The sequence below is a fragment of the Clupea harengus genome, unplaced genomic scaffold, assembly GCF_900700415.2.
Source record: "Clupea harengus unplaced genomic scaffold, Ch_v2.0.2, whole genome shotgun sequence".
Lineage (NCBI taxonomy): Eukaryota > Metazoa > Chordata > Actinopteri > Clupeiformes > Clupeidae > Clupea > Clupea harengus.
Genome location: NW_024879686.1, coordinates 65001 through 77255, shown reverse-complemented (window position 1 = coordinate 77255; position 12255 = coordinate 65001). Strand labels below are relative to the sequence as shown.

Genomic DNA, 12255 nt, shown 5'->3' with positions numbered 1-12255 from the left:
CATCATAGTCATGTCAGACATGTTTTCCACAGTGGCCAGGTCGGTGAATTCTGTCCTGCAGTGGTCCTGCGCTTCGTCCCACGTCTCTTTCTGGTTCACAAAGTGGAACCGCCGTGGCATGCGTGAGGACACGCTGCCGAGCCCTGTGAGGTGTGACATATTAGACATGACATATCTAAACAAAAACTGATCTTAAGTCACTATCACAAGTCATACAGCTGAATTAAGAATGCTTTCATCACGTGATGGTTACTGACCTGAGAACAGCAGAGTGAACAGAAGCAAGTGATCCATCCCTGAAATACATCAGTCAAGGAGTCAGTCATTCAAATTCTCTTTTTTTATCTGTTATAATACAATATTAGCTGAAGAGTGGATGCTACAGCAACAAAGAGAAACAGCTCTCATTTATTTATTTGTTTTTGGTAAGGTTTTTACAACAGTGATTTTGTATATACAAAAATAGTATAAACAAATAGGCAAATATTACATCCAAGGATTCCTACCGTTGTCATCTGCAACCTTGTCTTTTATGATCCTCAGAATCTCCTTGCTGGTTGTGTGTTGCAGTGCTTTCTCGTCTCACCTATCTAGCTGTTCACAAAGACAAAAGGCTAAACTTGCTTTGCGAATTATATTCCTGATGCAATGCAAATTGGCCTTCTTTGTTTTCCTGGTATCCAGCATGTGGGCACCATTCATGTCCCATTCACCTCAAACCAGTCAAACCTGATGCAGAGCAAAGAGCGTGTGTGTGTGTGTGTGTGTGTGTGTGTGTGTGTGTGTGTGTGTGTGTGTGTGTGTGTGTGTGTGTGTGTGTGTGTGATTGTGTGAGTGTGTGAATGTGAGTGTGAGTGTGTGTGTGTGTGTGTGTGTGGGTGGGTGTGAGTGTGCATGTGAGAGTGTGTGAGTGTGAGTGTGTGAGTGTGAGTCTGTGAGTGTGTGTGTGTATGTGTGTGTGTGTGTGTGTGTGTGTGTGTGTGTGAGTGTGAGTGTGAGTGTGTGTGTGTGTGTGTGCCTAAGTGACAGGTCTGGTGCTCCCTGATGCTGTTTTAACAAACATGTTCCTGGATGGAATGTCAGGGCTCTGGTGGAGACCATGGCGGACGAAGTACACTAACTACGTACTTAAGTGAAAGTATAGATGCCTGGTGTAAATATTACTCAAGTAAAAGTGGAAGTATGCACTTTGATTTCTACTTAAGTAGAAGTATAAAAGTATTTTGCCTTCATATATACTTAAGTATTAAAAGTAAAAGTACCTTGATGAATCATGGTTCTAATGGCCTTTAAATCATTTTCACATCAAAGCTCCGGCTCAATCAACTGATATAAGGTGAAAATACTAATGCCACTCTTTAAATAGTGTCTTACATTTGTCTATTAAAAAGAGTACAAGCACAAAACATTGAAAGCTATCTATTGCCATTAGGTAAGACCAAGTGGTTATAAAATAACAGCACTAGAGAACAATTATTTCATTTTACATTTATTTGTAACTTAGTTGCACATTTAATTGTGGCGCTATTAGGATCAACCCAGTGGGCAGTAACTCCAAGAAAACCCCTTCGCCTTGCGCTCCAACAATCTGTTGTCGTAGCAATGAAATCGACTGTGGACATAGCTTCTTTGATGTTCCTCTTCATCTCAATTGCATCTCATCTATCTTGCGTCACAAGGTGGTCCTTGACATCAGAGAGGCATTGGGCTGAAGATCTTGGCAAGAGATCTTGACATGATGGCTGCTCCACCACACTAAAGAGCTGGAGACTCTGGATTACAAAATTAAAAACGGCAATGATCAACATTTCTTTGAGAAACTATCTTTGTTTCACCTAACTTTAACTGCCTGAAGTTGAAGGAGCGTCTTGGTTCTTTGCCTTTTTCTTTTGCGTGGGCTGTCAAAACGTCATACCTATCCACGTGACTTGCATGCTTTCTATGAAAAAAAAATCCAACCATTAACAACATGTCCACATAGGCTAGGCTACTAATACTCTCATTAATAAATAAAATACACATTTGGCATGTCCTAGATCTAGGCTACACAGTATGTTGATATATTATTTTTTAATCAAGCTGGTCTTTAGAAGGTGAACTTAGGTGATTTATTCAGTAGCGAATTCCAACAGCCAACTCCTTAGGTGCCATACCATGCATTTATTTAACAAGTCAAAATGCATTCAACTTCACTTGTGTGGACATCAGTAGTATAGCCTCTGGCTAAAACACTAGGATAGCTTGCTTAGCTAAGTGGGTGCGCAAACATCCCGGCTAGAATCACAAACACTCAAAAGTGTGCCCCCATACCAATTTCAATACTTACCATTTCAGTATGCACGTACATATTCTACGAGCTGCAGTGAAACGGTACTAAATAGCAATCCATTTATTGTATTGAATCGGATATTCCATCTCCTTTGAGGCAGTGTGATACAAGCTATGCTAGCGGTATAGCTGCTAGTTAACTAATTTAGCCGAACACACAATGCAGACAATGTCGGTTAAATTAAAAATAATTCGGTTGCTAGTCATTAAACCTACTACCAGAATAAAAAATCACTTACCTCAACGTGTTTCTTTAAATTGGAGGGGCGAATTCTTGAAAGAGTATATTGTATTGTGCTTAGGCAGGCAGAGAAGACACTTAAAATAAAATTAGTCTTTCTTCCAATTCAAAAAGTTCGCCCAAATAAGGCCAAGGGTGTTCAGGCAAGTAAGTGTCAGCCGTTTCTTCCATCATTTCCATCATTTATGTAGCGTTAAGTAAGCATGAGCATAAAACATCCTCAAAATGCTGCAGCAGCGTTGTAACGAATTCAACGTAGCTCGCGCTCAACGAACGAACGAAACTGACGAAACCGAAAGGACTTCAGAGAAAATCGCGCACTGAGCCCTGGTTGGTGTGATTGTGCACTCGCTTTGACCTCTCATTATTTGATTCGCTTTGGTAAAAAGGAACGAGAGGTTTTACTAAATGTAACGGAGTAAAAAGTACGAATTTTCACTTTGAAAGTGTAAAGTCTCACCAAATAGAAATACTTGAGTAAAGTACAGATACATCTATATGTTACTTAAGTACAGGAACGAATTACATCTACTTCGTTACTGTCCACCACTGCTTCAGTCTGAGGTGTGTGTGTGTGTGTGTGTGTGTGTGTTTCTGGTGACAGCTTCAGTCTGAGGTGTGTGTGTGTGTGTTTCTGGTGACAGCTTCAGTCTGAGGTGTGTGTGTGTGTTTCTGGTGACAGCTTCAGTCTGAGGTGTTTTTGTGTGTGTGTGTGTGTGTGTGTGTGTGCGTGTTTCTGGTGACAGCTTCAGTCTGAGGTGTGTGTGTGTGTGTGTGTTTCTGGTGACAGCTTCAGTCTGAGGTGTTTGTGTGTGTGTGTGTGTGTGTGTTTCTGGTGACAGCTTCCAGGGCTCTCAAGTTTTGAAGACAGGCAAGAGTGACATACCCCCCCGACCACGCCCCCGGCCCGCCCCGCCCCTGCCGTATGCCCACAGACCAGCCACGCCCCCTCCCCCCATATTATTATTACTGTTTTGTTGTTGTTAATAATAATTGCTCAGACTTGCAGAAAATATTTGACACATGGCACTGACAATTCAACCAATTACAAAGTATTTATTCAATTTGAGAGAAAGAGAGAGAGAGAGAGAAAATATATTATGACCTTTTATAAATATAGTTGCCTTTTTGGACTTTGGTGTTGGTTCCCACTATATATGCCATAGTCATAGAATTGGATGTATTAATTCGGAAAAATTGTATTCATGAACATTGTAGTGAACCTTATGCATTTAAATGTACCTTGACCTCTTGCACACTCATCTCTGCAGTCACTGGCAAGTAAATGTTTTTGACTGTGCTGGTTGACTTCAGTGCCTGCAGTTTGGCCTGATGCCCCTTACTGACTATGTGCCTCGTCACATCCCGCACACCTGGATGGGCACAGGAGTTCTCTTGGCGGCAGATAGAGCACCAGTAATATGAGCTGGTGCTTCCTACAGTAATAAATGGCCATTTAGAGGTCCATTCACTATTAAAAGAGGTCTTGTAGGTGGCGGCTCCATGGGACTTTTCTCCCTTTTGTTCTAGCCATCTCCTCCACTGTTTCTTCCACCATCTCTTCCACTTCCACCTGCACCGTCTCCTCCTCCTCCACCTGCACCGTCTCCTCCTCTAATGTGTTTACGACCTTCTCTGGGCCTAATCTGGCCTTTTTAGGGGGCTTTCCTCTTTGGGCGAAGGGGACAGGATGGGACAGGATGATTATTTGTTTTTTACCTGACATCTTTGAAAGACAGATGCAATGATTAATGCATCCATGGCCAGGATATTTATAACATGCTAGTATGCCTAATGAGCTCGCGATTCACAACTTCACCAGGCGTGAAGAAGCCTCGGAATCGGAATAGAATGTTCAAGCAAACACAAATACATGCCCATAACATCATTGAATATTACGGGCTGCCTAATATTCGTTCGAATTATAGGCTATATATTTTTTAATAGGCCTACTCGAATTTATTATAGCCTATTAACGACGTTCTGAGTCAAAGCTATAGTGAAAAGGCAGGCTGTAGCCTAAAAACTTTGTTGGCTACAAACACTCATTAAAAACTGATACTAATTATCTGGGAAATATTCTCTAACTGCAGTAAAGTTGTCATTGCTTGTGTCAAACAATTGTGAATTTGTTGTAACATTAAAACAGGAGACGACTTACTCTTTGTAGAAGACTGATGCTCGGAGCTCCAGTGGTTTCCTCAGGTGAACGAAACTTTCGGAAGATCTATCACGCGCAATTACAGTATGCTTTATTTTCATTGGTTGCTGGATTAAATCTTACCCAGATACAACAGATACATAAGATACGTTTTTTTCTGATTGGCTATTGTTTAGCCCATTTTTTTTTTGATTGGCTGATAAGTGCCACCTCACGGTAGAACTCCAGGGGATTCGGGGAGACGTGCTTGATTCCTCCATGGTGAGGGCAGCGCGGACAGGTCATGTTTGCGCGCTGCGGCACTTTAAATAGCCTAGACTAGAGTTTTTTTTCAGCGTGAGAAATACGATGTGTGGCGGGAGTGCGTGACTAAAGACCGAAATGAGTGACTGTCACGCTCAATGCGTGACACTTGAGAGCCCTGCAGCTTCAGTCTGAGGTGTGTGTGTGTGTGTGTATGTGTGTGTGCGTGCATGTGTGTGATTCTGGTGACAGCTTCAGTCTGACTGTATAGAGCCCAGATGCATCCGCTTTATGGAACACATCAATCTTCATTTCCATGGCAACGGTCCAGAACACCATCAGATGCCGGAGCGCACCAGCCTGGCAGAGTGGCATGTAGAGGATGAATGGGCACGAGCACCAGGCGGCGCCTCTAACACGTGCCAGTCTCTGCCAGTCTGCCCTGGCGTGGCACATGCCTCACCTACTGCCACGTGTGTGTGTGTGTAACATAAACACACGCACACACACACACACAACACACACACACACAACATAAACACAGGCACACACCCACGTATACCCACATAACATAAACACACGCGCACACACACACATAACATAAACACACGCACATACCCACGTATACCCACACAACATAAACACAGGCACACACCCACACCATGGACGGATTAAGAAACCACGGGCCCCTGGGCCTGGACATGTTAAAGGCCCCCCCCCCCCTTCGCGAAAAAAAATTATTGTGCGCTCGCAAAACATGCACGCACACACAAACACCATTAGGTGTATATATATATTTTACCAACAATGTGGATTGGATTTAACGGTCGAATAAGATACTTTGGCTATTGTATTGGGAAAGTAAACAGGTCAAAGTTTACTCCGTAACATCCACTTTCGGTGCACTGCCCTGCTATTGTTTCTGACATTACATGTGACAGGGCAACAGCCGAGTGATTATTTTCCAAATTGAAACTGATTAAGACCTACCTGAGCAGCATGGGGCAGGAGAGGCTGAATGGGCTGGCTATCCTCTGTCCATTGAAAGAGCAAATCATGCATTACCACTTTTATGTTTGAAAGGCGTCGTTCGGCAAGTGTACCGTACTGTGCTCAGTCAGCTTGTAGGTCTTGACGTTCAGATTCGGCGCCAAAACGAGCTATATCGTACCGTCTCGTCACATGATCAAATATAGACTTGACATTGGCGAACAAGATACATATTACCCAGCAATCAACATTGCATATCTGTATATGACAAAAATAACTAATTAAATAAGAGATTATTAATTTAATTGAATCGGCTTTTTAATAGTTTCTATAGTGTATGCACGATAAGCATATAATTGTGTTATAGATTGCTACTGACGATTCCCCCTAATAATTATAAAAACCATGACAGAGACAAGTTTGCCATTTTGAGGGAATATATAGCATAAGGGATCTTTGTTAATTCAAAAGATAAATTATCCTTGATCACTGTCGCATTAAACTAGCGACTCTTTGACCTCCAAATGTTCGGAAAAATTTAGAAAGCAGGGTCTGCTTTGCCTACGAACCTTCCACGCTGGCTGCATTGTCTATAGTTACGCCCCTGGCGCACATGCACTTTTTCTAACACAGGACAGGTACACTCAATTAAAGCCATTAGCAAATTAACAAAATACATCTTTTTCAACCACAAATAAGAGATACATAACAGCGACTTCACACAGAGGCTCTGGCTTAGGGGCCCCCTGAGCTCATGGGCCCCTGGGCCTGGGCCCGGTAGGCCCGTTCGTTAATTCATCCCTGACCCACACACAACATAAACACACGCACACACCCACGTACTGTATACCCACATAACATAAACAAACGCACACACACACATAACATAAAACACACACACACACTGATGGAGATAATTTCCAAACACTGTTAATGACTTAACACTGATACAAGTGCCTTGTATTATTAATTACCTTATATGAATCATGTGCTTATGAAAGCAGGAACATGGCTTTTCTATGTTTCTGTGTGTGTGTGTAACTTAGATTATTAGGTGCCACTTAGTCTGCATATGTACAAGAGCGTGTTTAGACCAGAAGTGATAAGAAGGGTCGAACTGTGCTTTTTCCGACCTTGTGCAAAACTTCCATCCTTGCCTCGGACGTCGGAAATCCACCACGTGGTTATCTCTGCTGAACGCTCAACTTCTGTCTATATAAACCTTGTGTGATGTGTTTATCATGGCTTCTGGTGGTGACCCACACACCAATTACAGCCTGGCACCAATCACAGCCCCCAGTCATTCTCCAGCACACCCCAATTACTTCCATCTCACACACACACACACACACACACACACACACACACTATAAAGACCTCACCACACAGACGGATTGCACCCATGACACACACACACACACTATAAAGACCTCACCACACAGACGGATTGCACCCATGACACACACACACACACCCCCCTCACACACGGACCCCTCACACACACACACTATAAAGACCTTACCACACAGACGGACTGCACCCATGACACACACACACACACACACACACACACACACACACACACAAACCCCTCACACACACACTGTAAAGACCTTACCACACAGACGGACTGCACCCATGACACACACACAGACCCCTCACACACACACACACGGACCCCTCACACACACGGACCCCTCACACACACACACACACACACACAGACCCCTCACACACACACACACACACAGACCCCTCACACACACACACACACGGACCCCTCACACACCAGATGTACCTGCAGGGGGTGTGACGTCAGGGTTGGGTGTGTTTTGTGTCGTAAGGAAAATGTGGGTGAAAAAAGGGGTGAGTGTGTGTGCAGTTAGAAGTGCGTGTGTATGTGTGTGTGTGCAGTTAGAAGTGTGTGTGTGTGTGTGTGTGCAGTTAGAAGTGTGTGTGTGTGTGTGTGTAGTTAGAAGTGTGTGTGTATGTGTGTGTGTGTGTGTGTGTGTGTGCGCAGTTAGAAGTGTGTGTGTGTGTGTGTGTGTGTGCGTGTGTGCAGTTAGAAGTGTGTGTGTGGCATCAGAGACGTTAGAGGCGTGTGATAAAACACTCTGGTTTATTGTGTAAAAGCTCAGGTCATCTTCACATAGAAAACTGCAGCTGACAATGAGGCTTACATGGCACAGAACCAGAATCAGGTCTGGAGTGGACTGTCCTCTCAAAGTTCAAAGTTCAAAGTTCACACCATCCAGACCCTGGAACCAGTGACCAATACACAAGTGTTTACGCAACTATTTCTTAACAAAAACAGATAATTCTAAAATAAACAATAACATATCACAGAAGCACCACTCTTTCAGTCTTCTTGTCTGTTTCACATTTGTGGCAGTCTGCCTAGTAACAGAGGAAACGCTCGCTGCTCATTGGCTGCTGCTGTGGGAAGTCTGCCTAGTAACAGAGGAAACGCTCGCTGCTCATTAGCTGCTGTGGGGCAGTCTGCCTGGTGAACAGAGGAAAAACGCTGGCTGCTCATTGGCTGCTGTGGGGCAGCCTGCCTGGTGTACAGAGGAAACGCTGGCTGCTCATTGGCTACACCGTGGTCTCGTGTTTCCAGAGTCCAGTTCTGATGGTGCTGGAGGCGGAGCGGTCGGGGGCCCCAGTGAGATGACGGGCCCCTGTAGGACCAGGAGCCCAGTGTCCTTCTGCTGCAGGAGGCCCCCGGTGGCGCTGGCCAGGTTCAGCCCGTAGCTCTGGGCTTTGGGTCGGGCCTCCAGCTCCAGAGGGAGAGGAAGAGGAAGAGGAAGAGGAGGAGGGGGTGTGTGCCTCACGCAGTCTTTAGGGGGGTGTGTCCCTCGCCCGTACCGTTACTCAGTGACGCAGAACCCACTCCGTTCCCCACCACACCAGCACCCAGTCCACTCCCCAGTGCAGAACCCGGGCCGACACCAACTTCACTGCCAAAGTTAGAATCTAGAACTTCTCCGCCCCACATTAGCAACGACCTCGCTGCCGAGGTTAGAACCCAGACCCAGACCACTGCCCAGTGTAGAACCCAGAGTGACCACGCTGCCGAGGTTAGGACCCAGAGCGACACCACTGCCCACGTGAGAACCCAGAGAACCCAGACCCACACCACTGCCGAGGTTGGCACCCAGACCGACCCCACTGCCCAGTCCTGCCGACAGGCTGCTGGAGTGTGTGTGTGTGAGGTTGCTGGTGAGTGTGTTGGCCGTGGTGGCAGGCAGCGGGAGGCTGTGTGAGTTGGGCTGCTTGCCGTGGGCTGGGCGTGGGCGTGGCGCGGTCGGCGGGGCAGGCTGGTGCTGGCGTCGCTGCTGTCCTGCTGGCCCATGTGGCGCTCGCGGTAGGCCATGTAGGCGGCGCGCCGGCTGGCCCGCGTTGTCTGGTGGCCTCCTCCCCGCGCTGCCTCTGGGGGGCGCTCTGCACGCTGCCCCCCTCCACGCTGGTCGGCACGTCGTAGGCGTACTCCCGCAGCACCGTCAGCCGGCTGGCCCGCTGCGCACGCGCTCGTTCTTATGGTGCCGCGACACGGCGCCCGCGTGCCCATTAGACACGCCCACCACCGCCCCCGGCACCGCCCCGCCTGGGAGACCTGCGCGGCGACGTTGCTTGGGGCGACGGAGCGGAACTGGAGCTCCAGGGGCAGCACGTGCATCTTGATGTCGTTGTCCAGCGAGTGTTCCGTCAGGCTGTTGTCCAATAGGGCGCCGGCGTTGGGCGTGGCGGTGGTGGTGGGCGGGGCGTGGAGAGGCGCTGCCCTACACTGGGCCGCCTCCACCTGCAGATTGGTCAGCTTGGCTGACGGGCGCAGACTCGGAGCGCTCTGATTGGCTGACGGGCGCAGACTCGGAGCGCTCCTATTGGTGCAGCAGGACCTCCCGCTGGCTGTGGGCCGGGGCCACATCTTCCCCCCCTCCACGTTGTCCTCTAGGATTGCCTGGCCGTTGCCGCGGGGACGGGTGGCCCCCCGGCGGCAGCGTGAGCGTGTGCGATGGGGGGGGGTCGCACGGTCCGCTCGCGGGCAGGGCAGGAGCGGGCCCCCAGGGGTCGGCAGGTTCGCCGGCGTGTTGGCGCCGTGGGTGCGAGAGACAGGAATGGCGGCGGAGGGCCGTCAGGCCACCCCCCCCAACAAGGCACGCGAAGGCCAGCCCCACGGGGGAGGGTCCTGGGAGCACGGGCCACGCCCCCGCAGGCCCCACAGCGCGATGGTAGAGCCCCAGGGTGACGCCCACCCCAGCAGCTGCGCCCAGAAGCTGTGCTCGTTCTCCAGGACGGCGGGGGGGGGCGAGGCGGGGGGGTCGGAGGTCGTCTTCCATGGCAGCCAGGTGCTGCTTGCTCCTCAGTGCTGGGTTTCCTTGAGCTCGTAGCGGCGCTCGGGTGGCGGAGGAGCTGCAGCACGATCAACAGGAAGTACACGCAGTCCACGAAGACGATGAACGCCAGCGGGCCGAAGAACGCTCCTAGACTGGGCTCCCACGCCATCCAGCAGCTACACACACACACGAACAAAAACATGAGAGCATATCACATACACACACACAAACACATGACAGTGCAGCACACACACACACACACACACACACACACGAGAGTGCAGCACACACACACACACAATCACACGAGAGCATATCACATACACACACATGAGAGCATATCACAAACACACACACACATAAACAGCAACACACACTCTCTAAAGTGTAAAAGTCGAATTATACTTCTGCGTCGGTGTCCGCCCTCTTTACGGATGGGCGGGGAAACGGATTCGGACGTATTGTTTTTGATTTATACTTCTCCGACGGCTGTGGGTGTTGAAAACAATTCACCGCCAGAACAGTAGGTGGAGCAACGTTTTTTTGTCGCAGACGAGCTACTCCTTGACGTTTGTGTGATAGAAGTCGTTGATTGTTTATCTCCCACGTCCCAGCTGTCACTAGCAAGACACGTGATTTAGAGCAAGTGCAACAGGTGTAGTCACATGGGTCTTGGAGACACGCTACATTACAATGGAGTGTGTCTAACGCTATATATTCACTTGAAAAGACAAACTTATCTCCATCATGGTAGGTATTATTTGTGGGAAAAATAGTAGCAATCTATAACAAAATTATATGCTTATCTTATTTAGAAACTATTAAAAAACGATTCAATGAAATTAATACTATCTTGTTTTCTTTGGTATTTTTGTCATATTCAGATTTGCATATTGATTGCTGGGTAATATGTATGCTGTTGTCCAATGTCAAGTCTCTATTTGATCATGTGACGAGATGATATGATAGTTAAGGCGCAACATCTGAAAGTCAACACCGACAAGCTGATTGGGCAGAGGCAAATAAATATCTGTGACAACGCGATTACAGGAGGCAAAATGGTATCATGGAAGAAGTTAAAAAGAAACTGTCATCTGGAGAATTTAAAACAATACAAAACAAGGGGAAATCTACTGTATGGAGATATATCTGCTTAGTAGTCAATGCGGATTCTATGGATTAAACCTCGATTGTTGGACTAATTAGATCGTTTTATAACGAACTTTGTGCACTTAAAGTTTTTTTTAAAAAGAAACTGTCATCTGGAGAGTTTAAAACGACACTTAACGAGGGGAAATTTACTGTATGGAGATATTTCTGTCGGATGGCATCATAGTCAATGTAAGAAGTGTGAAGCTTTCATGAAATATGATTGATGCCATCCTCTTTCTCCACAACAACATGGACTAAACCTCAATGGTTGGACTATGTAGATAGTTTTATAACGAACGTGGCCGTGTACTTAAATTTTTTAAGAAAAAAAATGATCTTCAATGGTAAGACTTGTTTTATTCGTGCCTCTTCTGGTGTAGCATATAACGTGAGTTTTAGTTAGGCATATCAGATGCCTAGCGTCTGTAATGTGTAGGCCATTTCATTCTGTTCTTGCAATGTGAATAATTTATTTTTCAATATGCTTATCTCCCTCTTGTGCGCGCTTGTGCGAGCTTGTGCGCGCTTGTGCGTTTAACGGGGCTTGTTTGTGTGAGCGAGTGCATTTATCTGTGCATTCATCTGTTGATGCTCGAGTTTAATAAAGGCAGGCTATTCTTAAGAAACATATGTAAATGTGTCAGTAGTATGAACAGTTGAGACATTGACTCATTGGGGTTCGGACTAAATATTTTACTTGCTGTCGGGCTCGGGTCGGGCTGGGACACATCAGCGCGATAAGGCATTGAACATTCCATATTTTAAATATCTTAATAAGTAGTGAAGTCATTCTCATTATGTGTGTG

General features: G+C 46.9%; 2 protein-coding genes across 2 annotated transcripts in view; both read right to left on the bottom strand.

Moving 5' to 3' along the window:
- Positions 1-8548: 8548 nt before the first annotated feature.
- On the bottom strand, positions 8549-9888 carry LOC122129872 (adhesion G protein-coupled receptor A3-like). Its single transcript, XM_042704596.1, has 2 exons — positions 9241-9888; positions 8549-8740 (listed from the first exon to the last, which is right to left on the bottom strand). The coding sequence occupies exons 1-2, from the start codon at positions 9886-9888 to the stop codon at positions 8549-8551; spliced, it is 840 nt and encodes a 279-aa protein (XP_042560530.1).
- A 23-nt stretch (positions 9889-9911) lies between these two features.
- Positions 9912-12255, bottom strand: part of LOC122129871 (adhesion G protein-coupled receptor A3-like) — a 47454-nt gene continuing 45110 nt past the window's right edge. The window contains exon 19 of the mRNA XM_042704595.1: positions 9912-10473. Within this exon, the coding sequence (XP_042560529.1) occupies positions 9912-10473 (562 nt within the window). The remainder of the gene's footprint in view (positions 10474-12255) is intronic.

Bases quoted from the DNA above. Each gene is read 5' to 3' on its own strand.
- LOC122129872 (XM_042704596.1), bottom strand. From the start codon at position 9,888: ATGTGGCCCCGGCCCACAGCCAGCGGGAGGTCCTGCTGCACCAATAGG. The intron at 8,741-9,240 runs GCAAGCAGCCCA...CTCCCTCTGGAG, and splicing joins ACGCCCACGCCCAGCCCACG to CTGGAGGCCCGACCCAAAGC.